The following is a 23,977-nucleotide window of genomic DNA, read 5'->3' as shown; positions in this document are numbered from 1 at the left end:
TCACAGGGCAACCCTCATCTGGGGCCAATGCTCGAATCAAATGAGCTATTTCTAGTGCCTGAGAGTGATGCTCAAACCAATCGAGCCACTGGCTCTGGGTGAGTGGGTTGGGGGGGAAGCAGATGGTCACTTCTCTTGTATGCCCTGACTGGGAATCAAACCTGACATCCATATGCCAGGCTAACACTCTATCCACTAAACTAACAGGCCCTGGCCACCACAAGAATTTTTAAAACATGAAATACCTGACTGTTTAGTCAGGATCACTGACCTCTTTTTCCTTAGTGTCAAAAAAATGACAATAGCCAACACAATAATAGCCATCTGGTGTGAACAAATCAAAATTTTACCTTTTTTTTTGTTTGTCAGATCGGCAAAAATATATTTTTTGTTGTGCTTCAGAATTTTAGTAATTAGTTTATGTATGCCATGGGATGAAAAAGGTTGAAAATTGCTGATGTGGCTCTGGCCAGCTTGCTCAGTGGGTAGAGCATTGGCCCAGTGTGCAGAAGTCCCAGGTCAGCACACATGAGAAGCAACCATCTGCTTCTCTTCCTCCCACTCTCCCCCTTCTCTCTCTTTTCCCCTTTCTCAGTGGCCCTGGGTGCTGAGGATAGCTCAACTGGTCCAAGCATCAGCCTCAGGTGCTGAGAATAGCTCGGTTGATTTGAGCATCAGCCAAAGATGGGGGCCCCTGGGGAGATCCTGGTTGGGGAGTATTTGGGAGTCTATCTCCCCTCCTCTCACACAAAAAAAATTGCTGATGTGGAAGATAACAACAGATTGATAGACAGACAGACATATACACACACACCTTAAAGATTAACAATAGCTATTCCTACTCAAAACATTTTAAAACTCTCCAAAGTACAAATATACTAGAGCAATTTCTTTACTGTTATAAATAGAGAAAATCTAGAAAACCAAGAAGTATTTCCCTATTTTTTCAAACACAAAACAAATTAATATATCCTAATCAGTGGTTCTCAAAACTTTTTAAAGTCGGGGTGCATTTAAAATCCTACAAATAATTGTAGGCACACTATATACAAATTTCTGAGAAATATGTTATAATAATTAAGTCAAAGATTAAAGAAAAAATATAAAGTCCAAGTGTGCTTTTATGTTAATTAAACGAAATAAATACGACAAAATTAAATTTATTCTGACATTAAAAACATTTTTGTTACATTTTTTGAGTTATGCTTTTTAGAATTTGCAAAAAAGAGGGGTTAAAAAATAAAAAAAACACAAAAGAGTTATCTTTTTTTATAGATAGATACATTCTTAGTAAGATTTAGTAAATTCAGCAGGTCCCAGTGTGAATGTGTTAAGTTCTTTCATTCTTATGTTTATGAGAAACATGAGCCTGATGTGTCCTAGGGATTTCTTCAATGTTTGGGCATATATTTGAAAAGCAAACTCTCATTTTCTTGTCAATACATTGAAGAATTCCTCTTTTTACTCTTGTGTTGAGTGCAGAAAACCCCCACCATAGATATCATCTTAACTTTACACCAAACAAAGGATAGAAGAACTTGCCTCCGGTCTTTCTGGGGAACATGGGGGGTAGTGTAAATAATCCAGCACCACAGCTTAACAGCCTTTTGCAACCTAATTAGGCAAGTGAGGTGGGGGGTTGGGCAGACTGTCAGCTTACAGCCAATTCCCCACACCTCTGTCCCTCAAAAACCTAAACTCCCAAACCCTGTTGGTTTTTTGGTCCCCAACAGGCACATATTTCTCTGGAATACCATAGGGCACACCTGGAAATCTTCTATCACTTTGAGAACCACTGTCCTAAGTGTACAAAGCTGTGACCAAACTATTTCACATGGAAAATCCTTTACTCCTAAATCTAACTATGACTTGCATAATATAAAAAGTGATTCTAATTAAAATTTCAAAATAGAACTGAGCTTCCAACATGACATCTACATTCCAGTAATCCCCAAGGTACTTTCTGATGAGAGCTGTGGTAACACAATAATCACACAATAGTAATCTGCTTCTTTCTTATAAACATGTTTTCTCTTCTAGATTTCCCTTTCAATCCACAGGACTAGTAATGGCACTGAAACAGCACCCAATAAAAAAAGAAAGAAAAAATGGGTGGGTGAGGGGAAATATATATATATATATGTAAAAAACAAAAGAAAGACAAATATCTATTTTTACATACACACACACACATACTCTCCAGTGGGTTTTGCTAGATCATCTTTCAGCAGGACTTAAAAACACATAGGGCAAATGAGAAAAAACATTTATTACACCATCTAAATATCATCTTTCCAAATATAATCTGTACTTTGCCAGGACTTATGACAAAGATCTAAACTGTTTTTGTTGTAAAAAAAGCAACATACCACAATTTCGCCAAAGCGCTGAAAGATGTTGCGAAGGTCATGATATGTAGTGGTTTTCTCAAGGTTGCCAATAAAGAGGGTTCTTGTTGCTTTGGGGTGAAATTCATCTATCCTTTCATCCAAAGGGCGAAATTCATTTTCACTTTCTGTTTCTGTAAGTGGGATGGGGACAGAGTAAAAAGAGAAGAGAGTGCTTTGACTGAGTGTATTTGTTTATCATGGGGAAAACCTACACTTAAGGGAATTAATATCTCTGAAACATTAGGCTTGAGTACTAACACAGTCTGAAAAATTATACACAACTTCAGCAATAGCTGCCTCTTGTTAACTCCAAAGCAAAAGAAGAATATCAAGACTAACAAATTTGTCCCCCAAAATAAGAAGTAACACTTTGATCTTTAAAATAGAAAAGTGGACTGAATCTGAATCTGCTAAGTTGATTTGTTTTAAAAAACAATCACTAACACTGAAATACATTTAAAACCCCAGCAAAAATTATAATTATTTGTACTGGCCAGATAGCTCAGTTGGTTAGAGCACTGAGCTGGTATGCAAGGGTTGTGGGTTTGACTCCCAGTCGGGGCACACACAGGAACAGATTGATGTTTCTCTCTCTCTCTCTCTCTCTTTCTCTCTCTCCCCCTACCTCCATCTCTCTAAAATCAATCAATAATTATTTTTAAATGATAATTATTTTATCCTAATCTTAGGTTCAAATATCATGTGGTAGGCTCTCAATGAGGAATGTAAAACTATACATAAAACTCAGCTGAAAACAGTCCAGCTTCATTATTTACCTTCAACATTTTATAAAATACTTCAATTTTATATTTGTCATACTCTAATCAACATAACCCAACTGCCTGTCTAAATGCAGAAATTTTTAGATATAAGAATAGTAATTGTATGAAAACTGACTGACGCAACACTTATGAAATATCTCCTTTTTGGTGTTGCACAAACCCCAGTGACAACCAGAAAATGACTAAATGACTCTTAAGGTCTCTATTTCTTATGATCAAAAGCTCTGGTTTAATGTCTAATTCAATGATAGGCTTTCTTTGAAGCTCCATTTATTAATTTGGACTAAGGTTGGGGCAATTCAATGTTTTGTTGACAATTACAATGCAGCCTGTATGTTCTCCTTTTTCAGTGTAAAATACAGCCATCCAAAAAGTTAACATCAACTTGACTGAAACAAAGTGTTTCATGTCAGTCACTGACCGTCACTGATAATACGACAAGGCTGGTATTAAAAAGGCTCAACTTCAGAGTTGTTGCATGAACTCATTCCCGATTCCAGTTTGACAGCTCTAATGGTAGCTCAACTTAATCTTCCCAGTGTCAAAGAGTATGTGCCCTCAGTTAGGTGGACCCAGATATTGCCTAGGGCTCATAAACACGTATCTCTAGGTTTTCAGCATAATCTTGCAGGAGTGTAATTCACGTCAAGCTTGACTAGATCTTCTTGAAACTATTTAACTAATAGAGGGCACATATTTAAGATTTTATTTTAAAAGAGAGAAAAAAAGAAAAAGAAAATAATAATCAGACACGTCTTGACGTGTGTATTCCAAAAGGAAGAATCAGAAAGATAAAGCATGACTTGCAACCATTAAAATCTGTAATGGCGCCCTAGCCGGTTGGCTCAGTGATAGAGCATCGGCCTGGCGTGCAGGAGTCCTGGGTTCAATTCCCGGCCAGGGAATTGAAATGTTTTACACTGAAAAAGGAGAACATACAGGCTGCATTGTAATTGCCAACAAAACATTGAATTGCCCCAACCTTAGACCAAATTAATAAATGGAGCTTCAAAGAAAGCCTATCATTGAATTAGACATTAAACCACACAGGAGAGGCGCCCATCTGCTTCTCCACCCCTCTCCCTCTCCTGCCTCTGTCTTTCTCTTCCCCTCCCGCAGCCAAGGCTCCACTGGAGCAAAGTTGGCCCGGGTGCTGAGGATGGCTCTATGGCCTCTGCCTCAGGCGCTAGAATGGCCCTGGTTGCAACAGAGCAACGCCCCAGATGGGCAGAGCATCACCCCCTGGTGGGCATGCCGGATGGATCCCGGCAGGGCGCATGCGGGAGTCTGTCTGACTGCCTCCCCGTTTTCAACTTCAGAAAAATAAAAAAAATAAATAAATAAATCTGTAATGGCTTCATTTCTATCAAATAGCTCAGTAAAAATTTCAAAATTGGAAATTTAACCTTCATCACCAAATTAAAGCCTTAATTCCTACATGTCATTGAGAAACCCCTTTTATCCTGCAATTTCATGTTTAGAGAATTGTAACATTGTGCACAGGAGTAAGAAATCACAACTTTAAAAGCCACCAGAGTCTACTGGCAGAGTTGGGTTTCTTGGAATTCCAAGAGGTCCTTGACCTAAAGTAGCAATCAACTCCATACATTTTAAAACAAAACATTTATACCAAACCATCCAGCAGCAAAATTCCACCTAGTCTCTATCCTCAAATTTGACTGCTTTCAAACATCACTTTAAACAGGTGGTTCATGCTGTCCATCTTTAAAAAAGGTACCTTCAGCTTTCTTATGCTTGAACTAACCAAACATCTCAAAATCTTCTCTGGTAGGTGGTTAAAACCCAATTATCCTGGGTTTTAAGTAAAATTCTTTTTTACAGTAAATATTTCGAGCTAGCCCCACCATGTGGAGATCAGATCTATGGATAATGCTCCTAAATTAGATCCTTGTTAAGTAATTACATATGGCTCTAAAAATTTACAAAGATAAGTTCTAAATATTCCTTGAGTCAGTTCCTAAGGATTATATGACATTATAAATACAACTCCAAATGTGTTCAATAAGAACCATTCTTAGCCCAGTATAGCTTAGGGCAGGCAGTACATCTAAAACATGGCAGAGATGTAGGTGGAACATGAAGATATAACCTATAGTATTTTGAAAAGGTAATAATAATCCTTTTAATTCTTGCATTTTATCACAAAATTATGCACATTTTACAGTATTCACTCTAACACCTCTGTGCCTGTTTTAATAACATTTACACATTCTTATCAGGAAAATTCTATTTTTTTTCCTTGTAACTGTCAAATAAAATGAATATTCCAAGAACATGAGCTAGGTTTACCCTATAAATTCCACTCAAAATGGAAACTTTAAGATCAAGTGTCTCAGCTAAATAATAGGACTTCATGATTTTAACATATTTTTATTCATTCCTCTACAAATTTACTCACAAATTGCCTTAAATTAGGCATTACCAAACTTGAGTATGCAAATTCTGAACCAGTAAACTGGGGTAGGGTCAAAGAGTCTGCATTTTAAGGAAGCAACACAGATGATTCTAAACAAGAGAAACACTGACCCAATCCATGCCTGAGAAGACTTCCTGCCCTAACAATAAGTCTTTCAGGTAGGTTCAAGCTAAGGAAATGTCCCCTTGATATTCTCAATGAGTCACACTGGGAAGACTTAGTCGTTTCTTTGTTACTATCTTTAAAAGGCATGGAAGCTAAAATAACAGATCCAATTTGTACTGGGCATAACAGAAATAAAACTGGTCTAACTAGTCCCTCAAATCCACATAACAAGTAGTTTATTTTTAAATTTAATTCAGGATAATTCTGTTGTCATTCTCTTAGAAACTATCTCCTTATCTCAATCAATTTAATCCTTTGGGGAAGGCAGGACTCCAGGGGGCTAAACTCTACCTTTCAGACTCCTTTATAGAAACTAAACAATTTTTATCCTCCTTAACTAAAACTGTGTAATTTATTAAGCTGAACAATAAATGAAGCCACTCTTGAAACAGAAGACACTGGAAGTATGTCAATAAAGAAGACTGGAATAGTGCCCACATTCAGGATACGATGCTGCCATTTCATAGGCTGCAAGACAAATTATACTAAAGCTCCACTTCCTGGTCTCTTACCTGGCCCTATCCATGCTGTTACTTCAATCTGCATGCCAAAGAAAAGTTTTCCTTTTGATGCAGTCAATGCTTTTTCTTGGTCCTCTTGCTGCCGAAAGAATACCAGACCATACCTCTCTTCTGAAGCTCCATGTATTTGCACTGAAGTCACCTTTCCAAATTTCTTAAATTCATGGAAAAGGCCATCTTTAAGGCTTGTATCTAAATCCCCAAATAAAAACAAGTTGCTTATTTTTCTAATTTAGGTATAACTCAATAAGTACACTACTAAATCATGAGCCTGATTTTTGACCTGAGTTTTGTTAGCATTAAAACATCATGTTTTCAAATAAAATAACTCAAAAAAGTATTTTGGAGGCTACTGTACAATTCTGAAATAAATTGAGCATTAGAAGATTTATGGAAGGGTTTTTTATGGAGTATAGTTGTAAGGGGAGTTCATTTTGCTACTCCTAATTTGGTTATGCTTAAAATTTTCATAATAAAAACTTTACATACATGCAAACATATAAGACTTTTAAAGACTGCACAAAGAAAGCCATACTTCTAGCTTTCCTAGTATCATGTCAATGATAAAAATGTGTGGGAAGTGGCATCCAACAACCTGAACATACCATCTGGAGGTCCTGTGTTAATTTGATTTGTCATAAAAATTAAAATTTTAGCCCTGGCCGGTTGGCTCAGTGGTAGAGCGTCGGCCTGGCGTGCAGAAGTCCCGGGTTCGATTCCCGGCCAGGGCACACAGGAGAAGCGCCCATCTGCTTCTCCACCCCTCCCCCTCTCCTTCCTCTCTGTCTCTCTCTTCCCTTTCCGCAGCCGAGGCTCCATTGGAGCAAAGATGGCACGGGCTCTGGGGATGGCTCCTTGGCCTCTGCCCCAGGCGCTAGAGTGGCTCTGGTCGCCACAAAGCGATGCCCCGGAGGGGCAGAGCATCGCCCCCTGGCGGGCAGAGCGTTGCCCCTGGTGGGCGTGCCGGGTGGATCCCGGTCCCGCGCATGCGGGAGTCTGTCTGACTGTCTCTCCCTGTTTCCAGCTTCAGAGAAATAAAAAAAAAAAAAAAATTAAAATGTTATATATATATGGTGTGTGTATATATATGTATGTGTGTGTGTGTATGTGTGTGTGTGTGTGTGTGTGTGTGTGTGTGTGTATACACACACCTGGTATGTAAATTTTATAGGTTGTTTTTTAATAAATAATTTAAATCACTGAAATGCACTTAACTAAGAAATAGTCTTTTTTGGTTTGACCATATGTATGCTGTTTACATACACAATATACCTAATATACAAATAAACAGTATATTATGGTCAATTGTCAATTAAAAATATCAGGAGTAAAGGAAAGATTACAGTATAGCTTTTCATTAGACTTTTCTATTAATCATGATTTTCCTCATTTAAACTCTTAAACTCCCATCATAATTTTATGCTCAAAATTATTTCATGTGGCCCTGGCCGGTTGGCTCAGCGGTAGAGCGTCGGCCTGGCGTGCGGGGGACCCGGGTTCGATTCCCGGCCAGGGCACATAGGAGAAGCGCACATTTGCTTCTCCACCCCCCCTCCTTCCTCTCTGTCTCTCTCTTCCCCTCCCGCAGCCAAGGCTCCATTGGAGCAAAGATGGCCTGGGTGCTGGGGATGGCTCCTTGGCCTCTGCCCCAGGCGCTAGAGTGGCTCTGGTCGTGGCAGAGCGACGCCCCAGAGGGACAGAGCATTGCCCCCTGGTGGGCGTGCCGGGTGGATCCCGGTCGGGCGCATGCGGGAGTCTGTCTGTCTCTCCCCGTTTCCAGCTTCAGAAAAATACAAAAAAAAATAATAATAATAATTTCATGTAACACAGGACTCCAGAGCAATACATACTGCTCACAAAAATTAGGGGATATTTCAAAATGAATATGAAGTGATAAAATATCCCCAAATTTTTTGTGAGCAGTGTAATAAAACTAACTAAAAATAGAATTTCTACAATCTCATCATAAAAAATTTCCTTTAATATCAAAATATTTAATACAGAAAGCATATTTATTCAAAGATAAACCATGCTTAGGCCCTGACTGGTTAGCTCAAAGCGTCGTCCTGAAACAACAAAGTTGTGGGTTTGATCCCCAGTCAGGGCACATATGAAAAGCAACCAATGAGTGAACAACTAAGTGAAACAACAAATGAATGCTTCTTTCTCTGTCTCTCCCAAGCCCTCCTTCCTTTCTTTTTCTCTTTGTTTCTCCTTTTAAAAATGATAAACCATCCTTTTATAATATGCACCACAGAATCTTTATGTGTGGATATGTTTATGCATAATATATACGTATATCTGTATTTAATAACTACAAAAAAATAACATGCCATATCTATATCTATATATATATGTATATAGATATAACAACCTAGACACTATAAGTTATGATAATCACTTACTTTTTCTTTCATGGCACTAAATATTAATGAAACAGAAATAAAGCTTGCTGTCAAAGTTCTGAAGTCAAGTTGCTCAGTCTCTCATTCCCCAACCTCAGCAGAGAAAGGTAGTTTTTACCTGTAGAGCGTACTGGAAGATTCTGAACCTTGATCCCAAAACTTTTACGAGGCTCATCTTTTTCCAGGGATGAAAGCAGCTGGGAAGCGGGTGCAGGGACTGCTGCAGATTGAACTGACCGGGCTGGAGAGTCATCACTTGAACTACTGCTGGAATCAGTGCTGTAGAAGGGCAAAAAACTCTTTAACAAAAAGACAAACAAAATGCTTGCAGCACATAAAACTTCTTAGATTCAATAAGTGGCAATAATTTAAAGGTCTAAACATTAGGTGTGAGACTTCAGGACGTCCCACCTCCTCCACATCTACATATTTCATACTGTACCTTCAGAGATAGCAGAAGACATTCTCTGGCCTGAGAATGTGGAGGCAAAAGTGACAATCTTTTACTACCACAGGCCACCTAAAGACAAATGCTTCATTCTGTGCAAAATTTGAGTAATTTTTCCAAGAAAAATAGACTAATAAACACAATTCACTTAATAATAATAATAATAATAGAATCGTGAATATATGGGGGTTTTGACTCAGAGATATAAATTCAAACTTAGCTTAGACATAAAGCATGTATTCTTGGACAAGTCATTTATCCTTTCACTAGAGCCTCAGTTTACACATCTGCAAAATAGAAATAACAACAGTATCTATCTCAGGCCCTGACTGGATGATAGCTCAGTTGGTTAGAGCATCGTGCCAACATGATAGGGTTGCAGGTTTGAGCCCCGGTCAGGGCACATACAAGAATCAACCAATGAATACATAAATAAATGGAACAACAAATTGCTATTTCTCTCTCTCTCCCTAAAAAAAAAAATTTTTTTTTAAATAATATCTATCTCATAGGGTTAGAATTAAATAAAATAACTGCCAGGCTTACAGAGTTTGGAATGTGACAGCATTCACTAAATGAAGTAGCACTGCTCTGCTACTATTGTACTACTACTACTGCCTCATGGGTAAATTAATTTTCAGAAAAACATAAATATCCAAAAATAATTTCCCAGATAAGTTTAATTTTTAAAAATTTTGAAGATGCAATAAAAAAATATGTAAGTTACTTGAGTCTTAGTAGTTTAGGCTCTTTGTGAATATTGTGAAAAATGAGTCAATGAAATTGAATTGATTCTTCAGTTCAATACAACATTCAAATGTGGAAGACAGTTGAAAGACAAAAACAAAATATTACCAACATGGTCAGATTAAGAGAGAGATATTTTAACAAGCTTATTATGCCTAAGAACTAAGTGGGAAATACAAAATTTTCCTTGGTACTGGATGTTCAAGACTGTTTAGTTTTAAGTTCTATAGCCTTCTCATATAGATTAATAAAAAGGTATTTGTAGCCTGACCAGGCGGTGGCGCAGTGAATAGAGCGTCGGACTGGGATACAGAAGGACCCAGGTTCGAGACCCCAAGGTTGCCAGCGTGAGCGCGGGCTCATCTGGCTTGAGCAAAAAGCTCACCAGCTTGAGCCCAAGGTCACTGGCTCGAGCAAGGGGTTACTCAGTCTGCTGAAGGCCCACGGTCAAGGCACATATGAGAAAGCAATCAATGAACAACTAAGGTGTTGCAACAAAAAACTGATAATTGATGCTTCTCATCTCTCTCCGTTCCTGTCTGTCTGTCCCTATCTATCCCTCTATCTGACTCTGACTCTCTCTCTCTCTCTCTGTTCCTGTAAAAAAAAAAAAAAAAAAAAAGGCTATTTGTAGGTTCTGCTATTTGCAGGTTTATGAAATTTTGCTTCACACTCACACCTTCCTGTGGTAGAAGAAGCCTTGTGTCTATATAACTCCGGAAGGTTAACCCATCTTAAATTAAGCCCACCTGCTACAGGAAAGGCCTAATAGTTTTTATCATTGCACTAAGACTGCAGCTCTCATATCCAAAACTATCTCTAAGCTAGCACAATTAATAAATCCAACCCTAGGATCTGAGACAAATTTGCTATTGCTTTTCTAAAAAAAAAAATTAATAAATACAGTAAGAAAACAGCATGTTATGACTTTGAATTCACAGAGCATTTTTATTTAGCTTTCACCTGCTAGGACAAAAACTGAAAAGTTCATAAGGTTATCAGAACTGTCTACAGTCTGAAACAAAGAAATAAACCTATGCCCGTGAGAGCCAAAAAGATAAATGAGTTACAAAATACACACTACTAGGGACAAAAGCCTTGAGACAGAACAAGTCATCATTGCCTGCCTCTTATAAATGAAAGTGTTTCAATTTTTCCATCTAGAAAAGGTTTTCTTTCTAAGTCATTCAGCAAAAGCAGTGTTACTAGTACTAAGTGAATAGAATACTATATTTTCATTGAAATTAAAGGTTAACAAAATCTTGTTTTAGCACAGGAGAAAAAATGTTTGTTATGTTTGAAGTATTCCAAGCAATACAAGATTATTCACAAGGACACCAAATGACTAGAGTAAAGAATATATTATATGACATACCAACTTAATCCCAATGAATAAAATAACCATTAAGGAAAATACTTGAATTACAATACTACAAATATTAAATATATCAAAATTCCTTAGCAATAATGGGTAAAGAAGTAAACAAATATGGGCAAGAGAATTTCTGGTTTTTGATATGATTAATGAGGTAGCAAAAACAAAGTTCTGTGTAAGTCTGTAAAAATGGAGAAAGGTGATCAATCAATGATAATAATATTGTTACCTTTTTTCTAAGTGAGAGACAAAGACAGGAAGGAAGGGTGATGAAAAGCATCAACTCAGACATAGTGTGGCACCTTATTTGTTCATTGACTGCTTTCTCATATGTGCCTTGACCAGGGGACTGCAGCCAAACCAGTGACCCCTTGCTCAAGCCAGTGACCTTGGGCTTCAAGCCAGTGACCCAAGGCTCAAGCTGGAGACCTGAGGTTTCAAACTTGGGTCCTCAAGTGTCCCAGGCCCATGCTCTATCTACTGTACCACAACCTGGTCAGGCAATGATACTAATTTTTAAAGTACAAAATAATCATAGAAATTAGATCTGTTATAAATGTCATCATAATCTTGGTGAATTCCCTGCTACCATACCGATTTTGAAACAATATGTAAATTTACTGGTACAATGATCTGCTGACCAATTTGAAGTGATAACCAGAAAGGGCGAAAGGTTTTCAAATGAATTATGAAACGATAAAATTATAACAACTTTTGAGTTCACATTTTCATATGCTAATCTGAACTGCAACATACATTTCCAGTACAGTCTATTAAATGTACCAGGGATTTTAAGATCCTACTAAATCAACATGGGAGCACAAATTTGGACACCCCCCTCCAATACATACTTTTCAATCCTATTAAACTGACAGAAAGCCCAAGTGCCCAGACTCTCTGTGTCAACTTTTATTATTATTTTCATTCAGTCATTCATTCATTCATTCAGCACAAGAGAGACAAGAAGGAAGGGAGATGAGAAAGCATCAACTCGTAGTTGCAACACTTTAGTTGTTTATTGATTCCTTCTCTATTGTGCCTTGACTAGGGAGCTCCAGCCAATCCAATGACCCCTTGCTCAAGCTGGTGACCCTGGACTTCAGGACAACAACCTTTGGGCTCAAGACAGCGACCTTGAGATCATGTCTATGATCCCATGCTCAAACTAGCAATCAGCAACCCCATGCCCAAGCTGGCCCATGCTCAATCCATCAACCTTGAGGTTTTGAATCGAGGTCCTCAGCATCCCAGGTAGATGCTCTATTCACTGCACCACTACTTGGTTAGGCTCAGGTTTTATTTTTTAAAACTCTTATTTCCACAATCATTAAAGAATCACAGAACTTCACCAAAGCTTATGACCTATAGTATTTAGCTGTTTCTTAAAAGTTAAAAGCAGTGAATCAAAAGCTATTCCACTCTAAATTGTCTTAAGTAGTGATGACGGTATACCAACTATTAGTTTTAAGAAAGTAGACTTTAAATCTACCTTGCCACATCAACATTAAAGTTTCAATACCAACTAAAAGTTCTAAATCACATCTGATTAGGCGGTGGTGCAATGAGTAGAGCATCAGACTGGGATGCAAAGGATCCAGGTTTGAGACCCTGAGGTCGCCAGCTTGAGCGTGGGCTCATCTGGTTTGAGCAAAGCTCACCAGCTCGGACCCAAGGTCACTAGCTCCAGCAAGGGGTTACTCGGTCTGCTGCAGCCCCATGGTCAAGACACATATGAGAAAGCAATCAATGAACTAAGGTGTCGCAATGAAAAACTAATGATTGATGCTTCTCATCTCTCTCCGTTCCTCTCTGTCTGTCCCTATCTATCCCTCTCTCTGACTCTGTCTCTGTAAAACAAACAAACAAAAAAAGTTTTAAATCATAAACAACTCAAGAGAAACACAATTTAAAAGAACTTGGTGCCTGACCAGGGGGTGGCACAGTGGATAGAGCGTTGGACTGGGATGCGGAAGACCCAGGTTCGAGACCCCGAGGTCGCCAGCTTGAGCACGGGCTCATCTGGTTTGAACAAAAGCCCACCAGCTTGAACCCAAGGCTGCTGGCTCCAGCAAGGGGTTACTCGGTCTGCTGAGGGCCCGTGGTCAAGGCACATATGAGAAAGCAATCAATGAACAACTAAGGTGTTGCAACGCACAATGAAAAACTAATGATTGATGCTTCTCATCTCTCTTTATTCCTGTCTATCTGTCCCTGTCTATCCCTCTCTCTGACTCTCTGTCTCTGTAAAAAATAAATAAATAAAATAAAATAATAATTTGGTTACACTTTCCCCGAAGGAATAAGACAATAAAGGCTGAACTATTTCTTTTGTGTACTTATTTTTAATTAGAATTACTAAGAAAATTAAGCAGCAGCTCTGGAGCCCTGGCCAGTTGGTTCAGTGGTAGAGCGTCAGCCTGGCGTGCAGGAGTCCTGGGTTCGATTCCCGGCCAGGGCACACAGGAGAAGTGTCCATCTGCTTCTCTACCCCTTCCCCTCTCCTTCCTCTCTGTCTCTTTCTTTCCCTCCCGCTGCCAAGGCTCCACTGGAGCAAAGTTGGCCCAGGCGCTGGGGATGGCTCTATGGCCTCTGCCTCAAGCACTAGAATGGCTCTGGTTGCCACAGAGCAACGCCCCAGATGGGCAGAGCATCGCCCCCTGGTGGGCATGCTGGGCGGATCCTGGTCGGGTGCATGCGGGAGTTTGTCTGTCTGCCTCTCCCCTGCTTCTCACTTCGGGAAAATACTAACTAAATAAATAAATAAATATAAATATAAATCAATCAATCAATAAATAAATAACTGACTACCTGGGGGGGGATTTTATATATTGACTTTAGAGTAGTAGTTGCTTTTTGTATGTGCCTTGACCGGGTAAGCCCTGGGTTTTAAACCAGCGACTTCAGCATTCCAGGTCAATGCTTTATCCACTGCACCATCACAAACCAGGCTGCATAACAATTCTTGATAATCAAATAAAATGTGGGATGCCAAGATTCTCTTACACACAATGGTGTCAAATAATCAACTATTCCTGTTCCTACAGCCAATTTCATACACAGAACTACAGTGAGCATTTGACTCTCAACGCTGAAAATGTCAAGGCACTGGGTATACCATTTATAAGATGACTCAGGTCTAAATTTGTTCACATACAAGAGTAACATACAATGACTGATTTCTATATCTGTATCCCTGTATTATTTATAAACATTTGATTATGATAAATATGCATCTATGTTGGGTTTTTTTAAAGCTGGAAGATTAAAAAGCAATTAACCAATTAAGTAGAGAAAACAATCTGGCATAAAAAAATTTTTTTTAAAGGAGCAATTAAAACAGTTCACAAAGCCCATTTGATATCATCTCAAGTGACAATTTGCCATCTTCTCTTCCATCAGGCAGCCAGTAACTTTTTCCCTACATAACCATATAATCTTGAATCAAGAGGGAAAAGATGGCCTGACCAGGCGGTGGCGCAATAAATAGAGCATCAACCTGGGATGCTGAGGAGCCAGGCTCAAAACTGAGGTCGCACCTGACCAGGCGGTGGCGCAGTGGATAGAGTGTTGGACTGGGATGTGGAGGACCCAGGTTCGAGACTCCAAGGTCACCAGCTTGAGCACGAGCTCATCTGGTTTGCGCAAGGCTCACCAGCTTGAGCCCAAGGTCGCTGGCTCGAGCAAGGAGTCACTCCAACTGCTGTCGACCCCCGGTCAAGGCACATATGAGAAATCAATCGATGAACAACTAAGGAACCGTAACGAAGAATTGATGTTTCTCATCTCTCTCTCTCTCTCTTCCTGTCTGTCTGTCCCTATCTGTCCCTCTGACTCTCTCTGTCTCTCCCACAAGAAAATAAAAAACAAAAAACTCTGAGGTCGCTGGCTTGAGTATGGGATCATAGACATGGTTGAGCTGAGCAAGGCATCACTGGCTCCACTGAAACACCTCTGGCCCCAGTCAAGGCCCGTATGAGAAAGCAATCAATGAATAACTTAAGTTCCTAAATGCAATGTATCACCACACCTGGTAAAGAATCTCTCTATAATCCAATTTTTATTTTTATTTTTCCTTTTTATTGAATTTACTGAGGTGACACGGGTTAACACAATTATACAGTTTTCAAGTGTACAATTCTACAACACATCATCTCTACATAGGACTTTGTGTTCACCAGAAGTCAAGTCCCCATCCATCACAATTTATCCCCTCTAAACTACCTCCCATAACCTTCTCCCTTCTGTCTATTACAAATTTTTATAGGTCCAAATTTTAAGACAATCCTATCTTTGTAGTGCAGCAGTTCTCTAAATGGGATCTGAGAACCTATGGGCCCCCCAAGGTCTTTTCAGGGAGTCTATGAGGTTCTTTCTATTTCAATAACATACCTATGTGAGGCCAGATTTTTGTCACAAACAACACACACATACACACACAAGTATAATCACAGTTTGAATACTGATGCAGTTATAAGAATCTAGCAATCTTATTAAATCAGATATTAAAGAGATCTGCAAGAAGATAAAACAATGCCAGTTATCTCATTTCTTTAAAAAAGATATTATCACACTAGCTGGAGATCTAAAATTAAAACTGCTTAGGGAGTTTCCTCTCCATAAGTCCCCAACATCTTCAAGTGGGCAGCTTTCCCGAGATCATGGATGCTCTTCATCTCCATTTGAGACTTTTATTCCTTTTGCCTTTTCGCTACTGCTTCTCTCTGTTAATGCACAAGCAGACAATGCTCCTTAACTCTGGCAACTGACACTAAATCTATCACTAAGGCTACAGCTGCACAACAAAACGTCCCTAACATTTCCTGACAAGGTGGTGGGTTTTTTTTTTAATGAGACAGACAGACAGAAAGGGAGAAAGATGAAAAGCATTAACTTTTAAGCATCACTTTAGTTGTTCATTGATTGCTTCTTATACATGCCTTGAAGGGGAGGAGAGGCTCTGGCCAAGCCAGTGACCTCGAAATCAATCATATTGATGACCCCACATGCAAGCTGGCTACCCTACACTCTTGAACCTAGGACCTCAGCATTCCAGGTTGAGGATCTATCCACTGCACCACCACCAGTCAGATCAGATATCAAGGTGTTTTTAAATAACAGAATTGCTTTTGTTACTTATTGGTTGAACAAACCATTAGTCTATGTATAAGCAAATACCTCCTACTGTACCTGTATCAACACCTTTGGTACTATAGCAAATACAAGAAATTAACAAGTGGGATAAAACAGACTGATATTCCTTCAGGTACATTCTTTGATTTATTTCAGTGTTTTTCAACCGCAGGTCAAACAATGGTGCAGATCCACCAAAAATTTCATGCCGGTAGATCAAGTCTATTTATAATCTTCATACAACATCAGGATGGTTAACTCTTTCATGAATTGGCATAAAATTTCTGGTGGATTGGCAGTTGAAAAACATTTATTTGATAACCAACTGGTTTGGTTCACAGGGAACCCTGACTAAGAAGCATACTTCAGTCTCTCGGTATCCAACTGATACTGATCACTGTAGTCTCCCTGGAGGGCTATATACCCTGTCAAGGGTCTTAAATTTGTGTTTGCAGCCATCAGCAATACATCGCATGGTCTTAGAGTTCTTGGAGAAACAGAAAGAAGATGAAAAACAAAAACAATCTACAAGTTGCACAACAAGACAACAATTTCAAAACTTCAAGAACATAACTAATGATGACCAAGAGTGGCACTAATACCAATTTTTAGTTCATCTCTCATAGGGAGAGTTCTTAAATTAATTAAATACGGCCATTAGAACTGAGGTTGTTCTAATACCATAACAGCTTACATAAGCAAACTAAAACCTAAGCCAGTAAAGGCTTTATGGTTAAGAAACCAAATCTGCTTGACAGGTGGTGGTGCAGTAGATAAGAGTGTAAACCTGTAACACTGTGGTCACCGATTCAAAATCAGAGGTCACCAGCTTGAGCCCAGGGGTTGTCAGCGAGGGCCTGAGTGCAAGGTCACCAACATGATCCAAAGGTCACCAGCTAGAGTACCAGGTCGCCAGCTAGACCCTGAGGTCAGAGGCTCAGCTCAAGTCCAAGGTCACCAGTTCAATACCTGGTCAAGGCATGAATGAGAAGCAATCAATGCACAACTAAGTAGCACAATGAGCTGATCCTTCTCTCTCTCTCTCAAAATAAAATAATATGAAAAAGAAAACCCACAAGCTTTGTCTTAAAAAAAAAAAAAAAGCAAAATGAAATAAAATCTAAGAACAGCCAATCATAAACAGCTTATTAGGCCTTTCCAAATAAGGCAGCCACTCATGTTATAACCAATCAAATAATTTTCTTGCTTTGCTTCTGCCTTTTCTCTATAAAAGTCTTTCCCCTAGCTCCTGTTGGTGAAGCGTTCCTAACCACTTCTGGTCTGACACTGCCCAATTCAAATCAATTTTTGCTCAAAGAAACTACTAGAATTTTAAAAAGAAAGAGTCAGCCTGACCAGGCGGTGGTGCAGTGGATGGAGCGTTGGACCGGGATGCGGAGGACCCAGGTTCAAGACCCTGAGGTCGCCAGCTTGAGCGCGGGCTCATCTGGTTTGAGCAGAGTTCACTAGCTTGGACCCAAGGTCACTGGCTCAAGCAAGGGGTTACTTGGTCTGCTGTAGCCCCATGGTCAAGGCACATATGAGAAAGCAATCAATGAACAACTAAGGTGTTGCAACGAAAACTAATGATTGATGCTTCTCATCTCTCTCCGTTCCTGTCTGTCTGTTCCTATCTATCCCTGACTCTCTCTCTCTCAGTAAAAAATAAATTAAAAAATTTAAAAATTAGATAAATAAAAAGGTCATGGGCCCTGGCCGGTTGGCTCAGCGGTAGAGCGTCGGCCTGGCGTGCAGGGGATCCGGGTTCGATTCCCGGCCAGGGCACATAGGAGAAGCACCCATTTGCTTCTCCACCACCCCCCTCCTTCTTCTCTGTCTCTCTCTTCCCCTCCCGCAGCCAAGGCTCCATTGGAGCAAAGATGGCCCGGGCGATGGGGATGGCTCCTTGGCCTCTGCCCCAGGCGCTAGAGTGGCTCTGGTTGCGGCAGAGCGACGCCCCGGAGGGGCAGAGCATCTCCCCCTGGTGGGCAGAGCTTCGCCCCTGGTGGGCGTGCCGGGTGGATCCCGGTCAGGCGCATGCGGGAGTCTGTCTGACTGTCTCTCCCCATTTCCAGCTTCAGGAAAAAAAAAAAAAAAGGTCATGTTAAATGAATTAAATAAAAATTACAAATTAAAAGTTTTAATTTCTGGCCCTGGCTGGTTTGCTCATTGGATAGAGCATCGGCCTGGCATATGGACATCTGGGTTTGATTCCTGGTCAGGGCACATAGGAGAAGCAACCATCTACCTCTCTCCCTTCCCCTTCCCACTCCCCCTCCCACAGCCAGTGGCTCTGGCTCAGTTGATCCAAGCACAGCAGCCTCAGGTGCCGAGGACAGCTAGGCTGTTGATTCAAGCACCTGCCCCAGATGGGGGCTGCTGTGTGGATCTTGGTAAGGGCGCATGAAGAAGTCTGTCTCACTATTTCCCCTCCTCTCACTTAAAAGAAACAAAAGATAAAATATAAGTTTTCATTTCTCATATGGCAAATGTCAAAAGATACTACCTAAAGTTAAAAAAAAAAAAGCTCAATAATTTAGGGTAAAAGTGTCCTGAGCCCAGAAAATGAAAAAAACCAAACCAAAACAGAAAACCACTAGTTAAATAGAAAGCTTGACATGGTTCCAATTCTATTTTCAACTCTGCTGCTTCTGATATAACCTGAACTAAGTTTCTGTATTTTTTAAGAAAACGAAGGAGGAAATATTTAACAGTGTGGTCTAGCAAGGCACCTCATTTTGCCTCTCTAAACTCTCATTTCCCTAGCAGGTAACTGGACTTCATGACCTTGCTTGAAATGTCCTGCTGACTCTAGGCTTCCATGACTCTCTATCTATCTCAAACCTTCCACTCATCTCTGATAGCTCTCAAATACGCACCTATAGGATAAAATCCACATTCTTCATTGACAGAGAAGAATTGCCTTTTACATCATGACCCCAAACTAATATTCTAGATGCTTCTTCTCATTCCCTTGTCACAACGCTCTTTATCCTGTCCACTAATAATCTATCCTTAAAAGAGCATTAAACCAGTTTCTAATCAGGTGTCTTTAAAAATTATTAGATACAAGTCCTTGGTTAAATTATTCTCTCTCTAACCCTTACTTTTCTTATATAAATGGTGATTATACCACCTGTGAAGGGCTGCGATGAGTTATATGATTATAAAGTGCTAAGCACTTTGCCTAGCATACAGCAAACATATGAGAGCTCTTGTCCACATCTATTCCTGTTGAAGGCACCTTTCTGTCCATCCTTGCCTGGCCTGCCTTCAAGGAATTAGCTCTAATGTTAACCTCCTGCTCTGTAGCTGTTCCCAACATCTATATCCCATCCTAATGCATTCATTGGTTTAACTGATTTGAGAAAGAGACAGGAAGGGGGTAGGGGGTAGAAATATCAATTTGTTGTTCACTTATTTATACGTTCATTGGTTGATTCCTGTATGTGCCCCTACCAGGAACCAAACCTGCAGCCTTGGGGAATCGAGATGACAATACCCAAGCCACAGCCATTCATTAGTTTCTTAGCGATATGTTTCTGAGCCTTGTTTACTACAATGTCTAACTCAAATCCCTTCGTTCTGTATCATAACTACTCATTTGGAAGTGCAATACTGAATTCATCTTTGTAAACACAGAGCCTAGTATCATGCTGGGTATGTAATGGACCTGCCTCCAGGAAATTATTGGCTTGAATTGTGCAAGCAATTGAAATTAATGCCTAGGAAAGTACACCAAGTTTAGTAAAATAAAGGTAGTAACTAAATTCAGTATCTAAGAGTGAAATGAAAATTTCTTTGTCACAATTGCAAAGTCTTTCTTCTTCAATTATTAATTACACAGAAATATAATGGCTGCTCTAAGGTTCTACAACTATAAATGACATATATTAGTAACCAATCACTGATATCTATAAAAACAAAACTACTTCATGGATCCTGTTATCTAGAACTTTGTGGAAGATGATTAAAAAAAGAGAGAGAGAGAGAGAAAAGAAACATTTTCTAGGATAAAAACAAAAGCACAATTAAAATATGCAGAAAAAAAAATTTGTCTAACAAAGTCCAGAATCCTTGGATACACTATTCTCTTTCATGAGCAAATCCTATCATTGGAATACCTACATCAGCGGCTTTCAATGTGGGCAATTTTACCCCCCAAGGGACATTTTTGGCTGTCATAGCTGTGAGTGGAGATCAGGCTTACTGACATCTAGTGAATAGCAGCCAGGGATGCTGCTAAAAGTCCTACAATATACAGGATAGTCCTCACAACAAAGAAATATCTGCACTCAACTGTCAAAAGTGCCGAAATTGAGAAGGCCTACATTATTTCATTGACTGCTTTCCCTTCTGTGAAAACCCTACATGCTAATTTTAAGTTGCAATTTAAACATGGGATCCTTAAAGTGACTGTTCTTTCTTATTAGTAATGCATCACTTTATAAAAATCTTTGAATAACTCTGAGACTCACAGGAAAAAAGTGAAGGAAAAAGATCAACTTGTGAAAATTATCCTCAAGAGGCAGAAACTGGGATCTGAAACATTCTGGTGTCACTAAATATTTTGGAAACAGGACATTAAAAAAACCCATCTAACTTTTTACAATTGCAGAGTCAAAGTACTTGTGAACAAAACTGTTTTATAATTTTAACCAAATGATGGGTGAAAAATACAACAACGCTACTCCTATTCTAGTAAGGTTTACATCAATGAAAAACATTCCATTCATTGTTAAATGGTGCTTGGCATAATACCTTTCCTTACACTCAACCTAGGGATTTAAGGTGGTAGCTGAATAACATAGATTTCTCCTCAACAAAGTATCATGTTCAGAAGAAATTAGTAAAACTTCTATTTTGCATAAAAAGCTTAATGGGGTTTTTTTATGACTTTAAGATATTTTAAATTTACCTTAAAAATAACAATATAACTCAACAGAGAGGGGAAAATTTAAAAATGTAAAAATGGTCACGACCTGTGGTGGTGCAGTGGATAAAGCATCGACCTGGAAATGCTGAGGTCGCCGGTTCGAAACCCTGGGCTTGCCTGGTCAAGGCACATATGGGAGTTGATGCTTCCAGCTCCTCCCCCCCTGTCTGTCTGTCTGTCTGTCTCTCTCTCTCTCTCTCCCCCTCTCTAAAATGAATAAATAAAATAAAAATTAAAAAAATAAATAAAAATGGTCACCTTTGAACATGAACAGACATTTCTCCAAAGAAGATAAACAAATGGCCAAAAAGCACATATAAAGATGCTCAACATGACTAATTGTTAGAGAAATTCAAATAAAAACCAGAGTGAGATACCATTTCACTCTCAGGATATATTCACAAACAGAATATATTAACAAGTGTTAGAAAGGATGTAAAGAAACTGAATTCCTTGTACATTGCTGGAAGGTAAAATGGAAACACTATGGCAGCCTGACTGGTGTTGGCAGAGTGGATAAGCATCAACCTGGAACACTGAGGTTGCTGACTCAGGCTCACTGATCCCAAAAGCTTGCCAGCTTGAGGTCAAAGGTTGCAGGCATAGAAGGGAGGAAAGGAGGGAGGGAGGGAGGAAGGGAGGCAAGAAGGCAGATGACTATGCCAGTTCCTCAAAAAAAAATTTTTTTTTTTTAATTAAGTGAGAGGCATGGAGGCAGAGATAGACTTCCGCATGTTCCCCGACTGGGATTCACCTGGCAAGCCCCCTAACCAGGAGATGCTCTGACCAGCTGGGCCGTTGCTCCGTTGCTCAGCAATCAAGCTATTTAGCACCTGAAAGGCCATGGAACCATCCTCAGCACCTGGGGCCAATTTTGCTAGAACCATTTGAGCCATGGCTATGGGAGAAGAAGGGGGAGGTGGGGGGGGGGGGGGAAGTAAATGGTCTCTTCTCCTGTGTGCCATGACCAGAAATCGAATCTGGGACTTCCACACACCAGGCTGACACTTTACAACTGAGCCAACCGGCCAGGGTCTCAAAAAATTAGAAGTACCATATGATTCAGTAATTCCACTTCTAGGTACATAACCAAAAGAACTGAAAGCAGGGACTCAAATAGACATTTGTACACCCACATTCATAGCAAGTGTCCATCAAAAGATGACTGCATAGACAAAATGTGGTATCAGCATACAGTAGAATATTATTCAGTTTATAAAAGTAGAAAGAGCCCTGGCTGGATAACTTGGTTGATTAGAGCATCATCCTGATATGCAAAGGTTGCCAGTTTGATCCCCAGTCAGGGCACATGCAGAAACTGATTTATATTTGTTTCTCTAGCCCTTCCTCTCTCTCTAAAATAAATAAATAAATTTTTTAAAAGGCTAAAGTTAAAAAAAATGTATTAAGTAGCAGGAAATTCTGATACGTGCTATAACTTGGATGAATCTAGAGGACATTATACTAAGTGAAATAATCCAATCACCCCTGACCTGTGGTAGCGCAGTGGATAAAACACTGACGTGGAATGCTGAGGTCGCTGGTTTAATAATACCCCAGGCTTGCCCAGTCAAGGCACATATGGGAGTTGATGCTTCCTGCTCCTCCCTCCCATTCTCTCTCCCCCACCCCAATGAATAAATAAAAAAACAGAAATAAGCCAATCACAAAAGGACAAATATTGTATCATTTGTCCTTTTATGAGGTACCTAGACTGGTCAAGTTCAGAGACAGAAAGTAAAGAGGTGGGTACTAGGGCCCAGGGGATTGAAGAATGGAAAGTTGTTTAATGAAGACAGAATTTCAATCTGGGAAGATAAAAAAGTTCTGGAGATGGCTAGTAGTGATGGTTACACAACAGTTTAAAAAAGTTAAAGCCTGACCTGTGGTGGCTCAGTAGATCAAGTGTCTACCTGTAAAGCTGGGGTCACCAGTTTGAAACCCTGGCGGCTTGCCGGTCAAGGCACATATGAGAAGCAACTATATGAGTTGATGCTTCCTGCTCCTCCCCCCTCCCTGCCTTTTTCTCTAAAATAATCAATAAATAAAATCTAAACAAACAAAGAAGATTAAAATGGTGACTTTGATGTTTTTTATATATATGTAAAACATTAAAAAAAAAGAAAGCATAAAGATCAACTGAAAACGTTATTTTATTCTAAATGGTTACATATACCTGCCTCTGTGTGTGTGTGTGTGTGTGTGTGTGTGTGTGTGTGTGTGTGTGTGTGTGTAATACAAATAAATGGCCACAATTTTTTTTTTGAGAGAGAGATAAAGATAGGAAGAATGGAGAGAGAGATGAGAAGCATCAACTTGTAGTTGTGGCACTTTAGTTGTTCACTGATTGCTTCTCATTTGTGCCTTGGTGGGGAGTTGGTTCAGCCGAGACAGTGACCTCTTGCTCAAGCCAGTGACCTTGGGCTCAAGCCAGCAATGGGATGATCCCATGTTCAAGTTGGTACTCAAGCCAAATAAGCCCATGCTCAAGCCAGTGACCTCAGGGTTTCGAACCTGGAGCTTAGTGTCCCAGGTGGATACTCTATCCACTGCGCCACAACTGGTCAGGCTTTGCCATTCAGTATTTTTTTAATGAAGCCTTACAAGTTTTGACATTAAAAGCACAATTTGGCCTGACCAG

The 23,977-nt window shown here is 39.7% G+C and overlaps 1 protein-coding gene across 3 annotated transcripts in view; it reads right to left on the bottom strand.

Annotated features, from left to right (window-relative positions):
• Window positions 1-23,977, bottom strand: part of SPEN (spen family transcriptional repressor) — a 101,759-nt gene that overhangs the window by 24,032 nt on the left and 53,750 nt on the right. For 2 of the 3 annotated variants that reach the window (XM_066375166.1, XM_066375168.1), the window contains 3 exons: window positions 8,819-8,979; window positions 6,287-6,487; window positions 2,370-2,521 (listed from right to left, as the gene is read on the bottom strand). In XM_066375166.1, the coding sequence (XP_066231263.1) occupies window positions 2,370-2,521; window positions 6,287-6,487; window positions 8,819-8,979 (514 nt within the window). The remainder of the gene's footprint in view (window positions 1-2,369; window positions 2,522-6,286; window positions 6,488-8,818; window positions 8,980-23,977) is intronic. The other variant, XM_066375167.1, reaches the window with a different exon arrangement.

This window comes from Saccopteryx leptura, chromosome 3 (assembly GCF_036850995.1).
Source record: "Saccopteryx leptura isolate mSacLep1 chromosome 3, mSacLep1_pri_phased_curated, whole genome shotgun sequence".
NCBI classification, from domain to species: Eukaryota; Metazoa; Chordata; class Mammalia; order Chiroptera; family Emballonuridae; genus Saccopteryx; species Saccopteryx leptura.
Note: the sequence above shows the minus strand (reverse complement) of the source record. Positions and strands in the feature narration are given on the sequence as shown.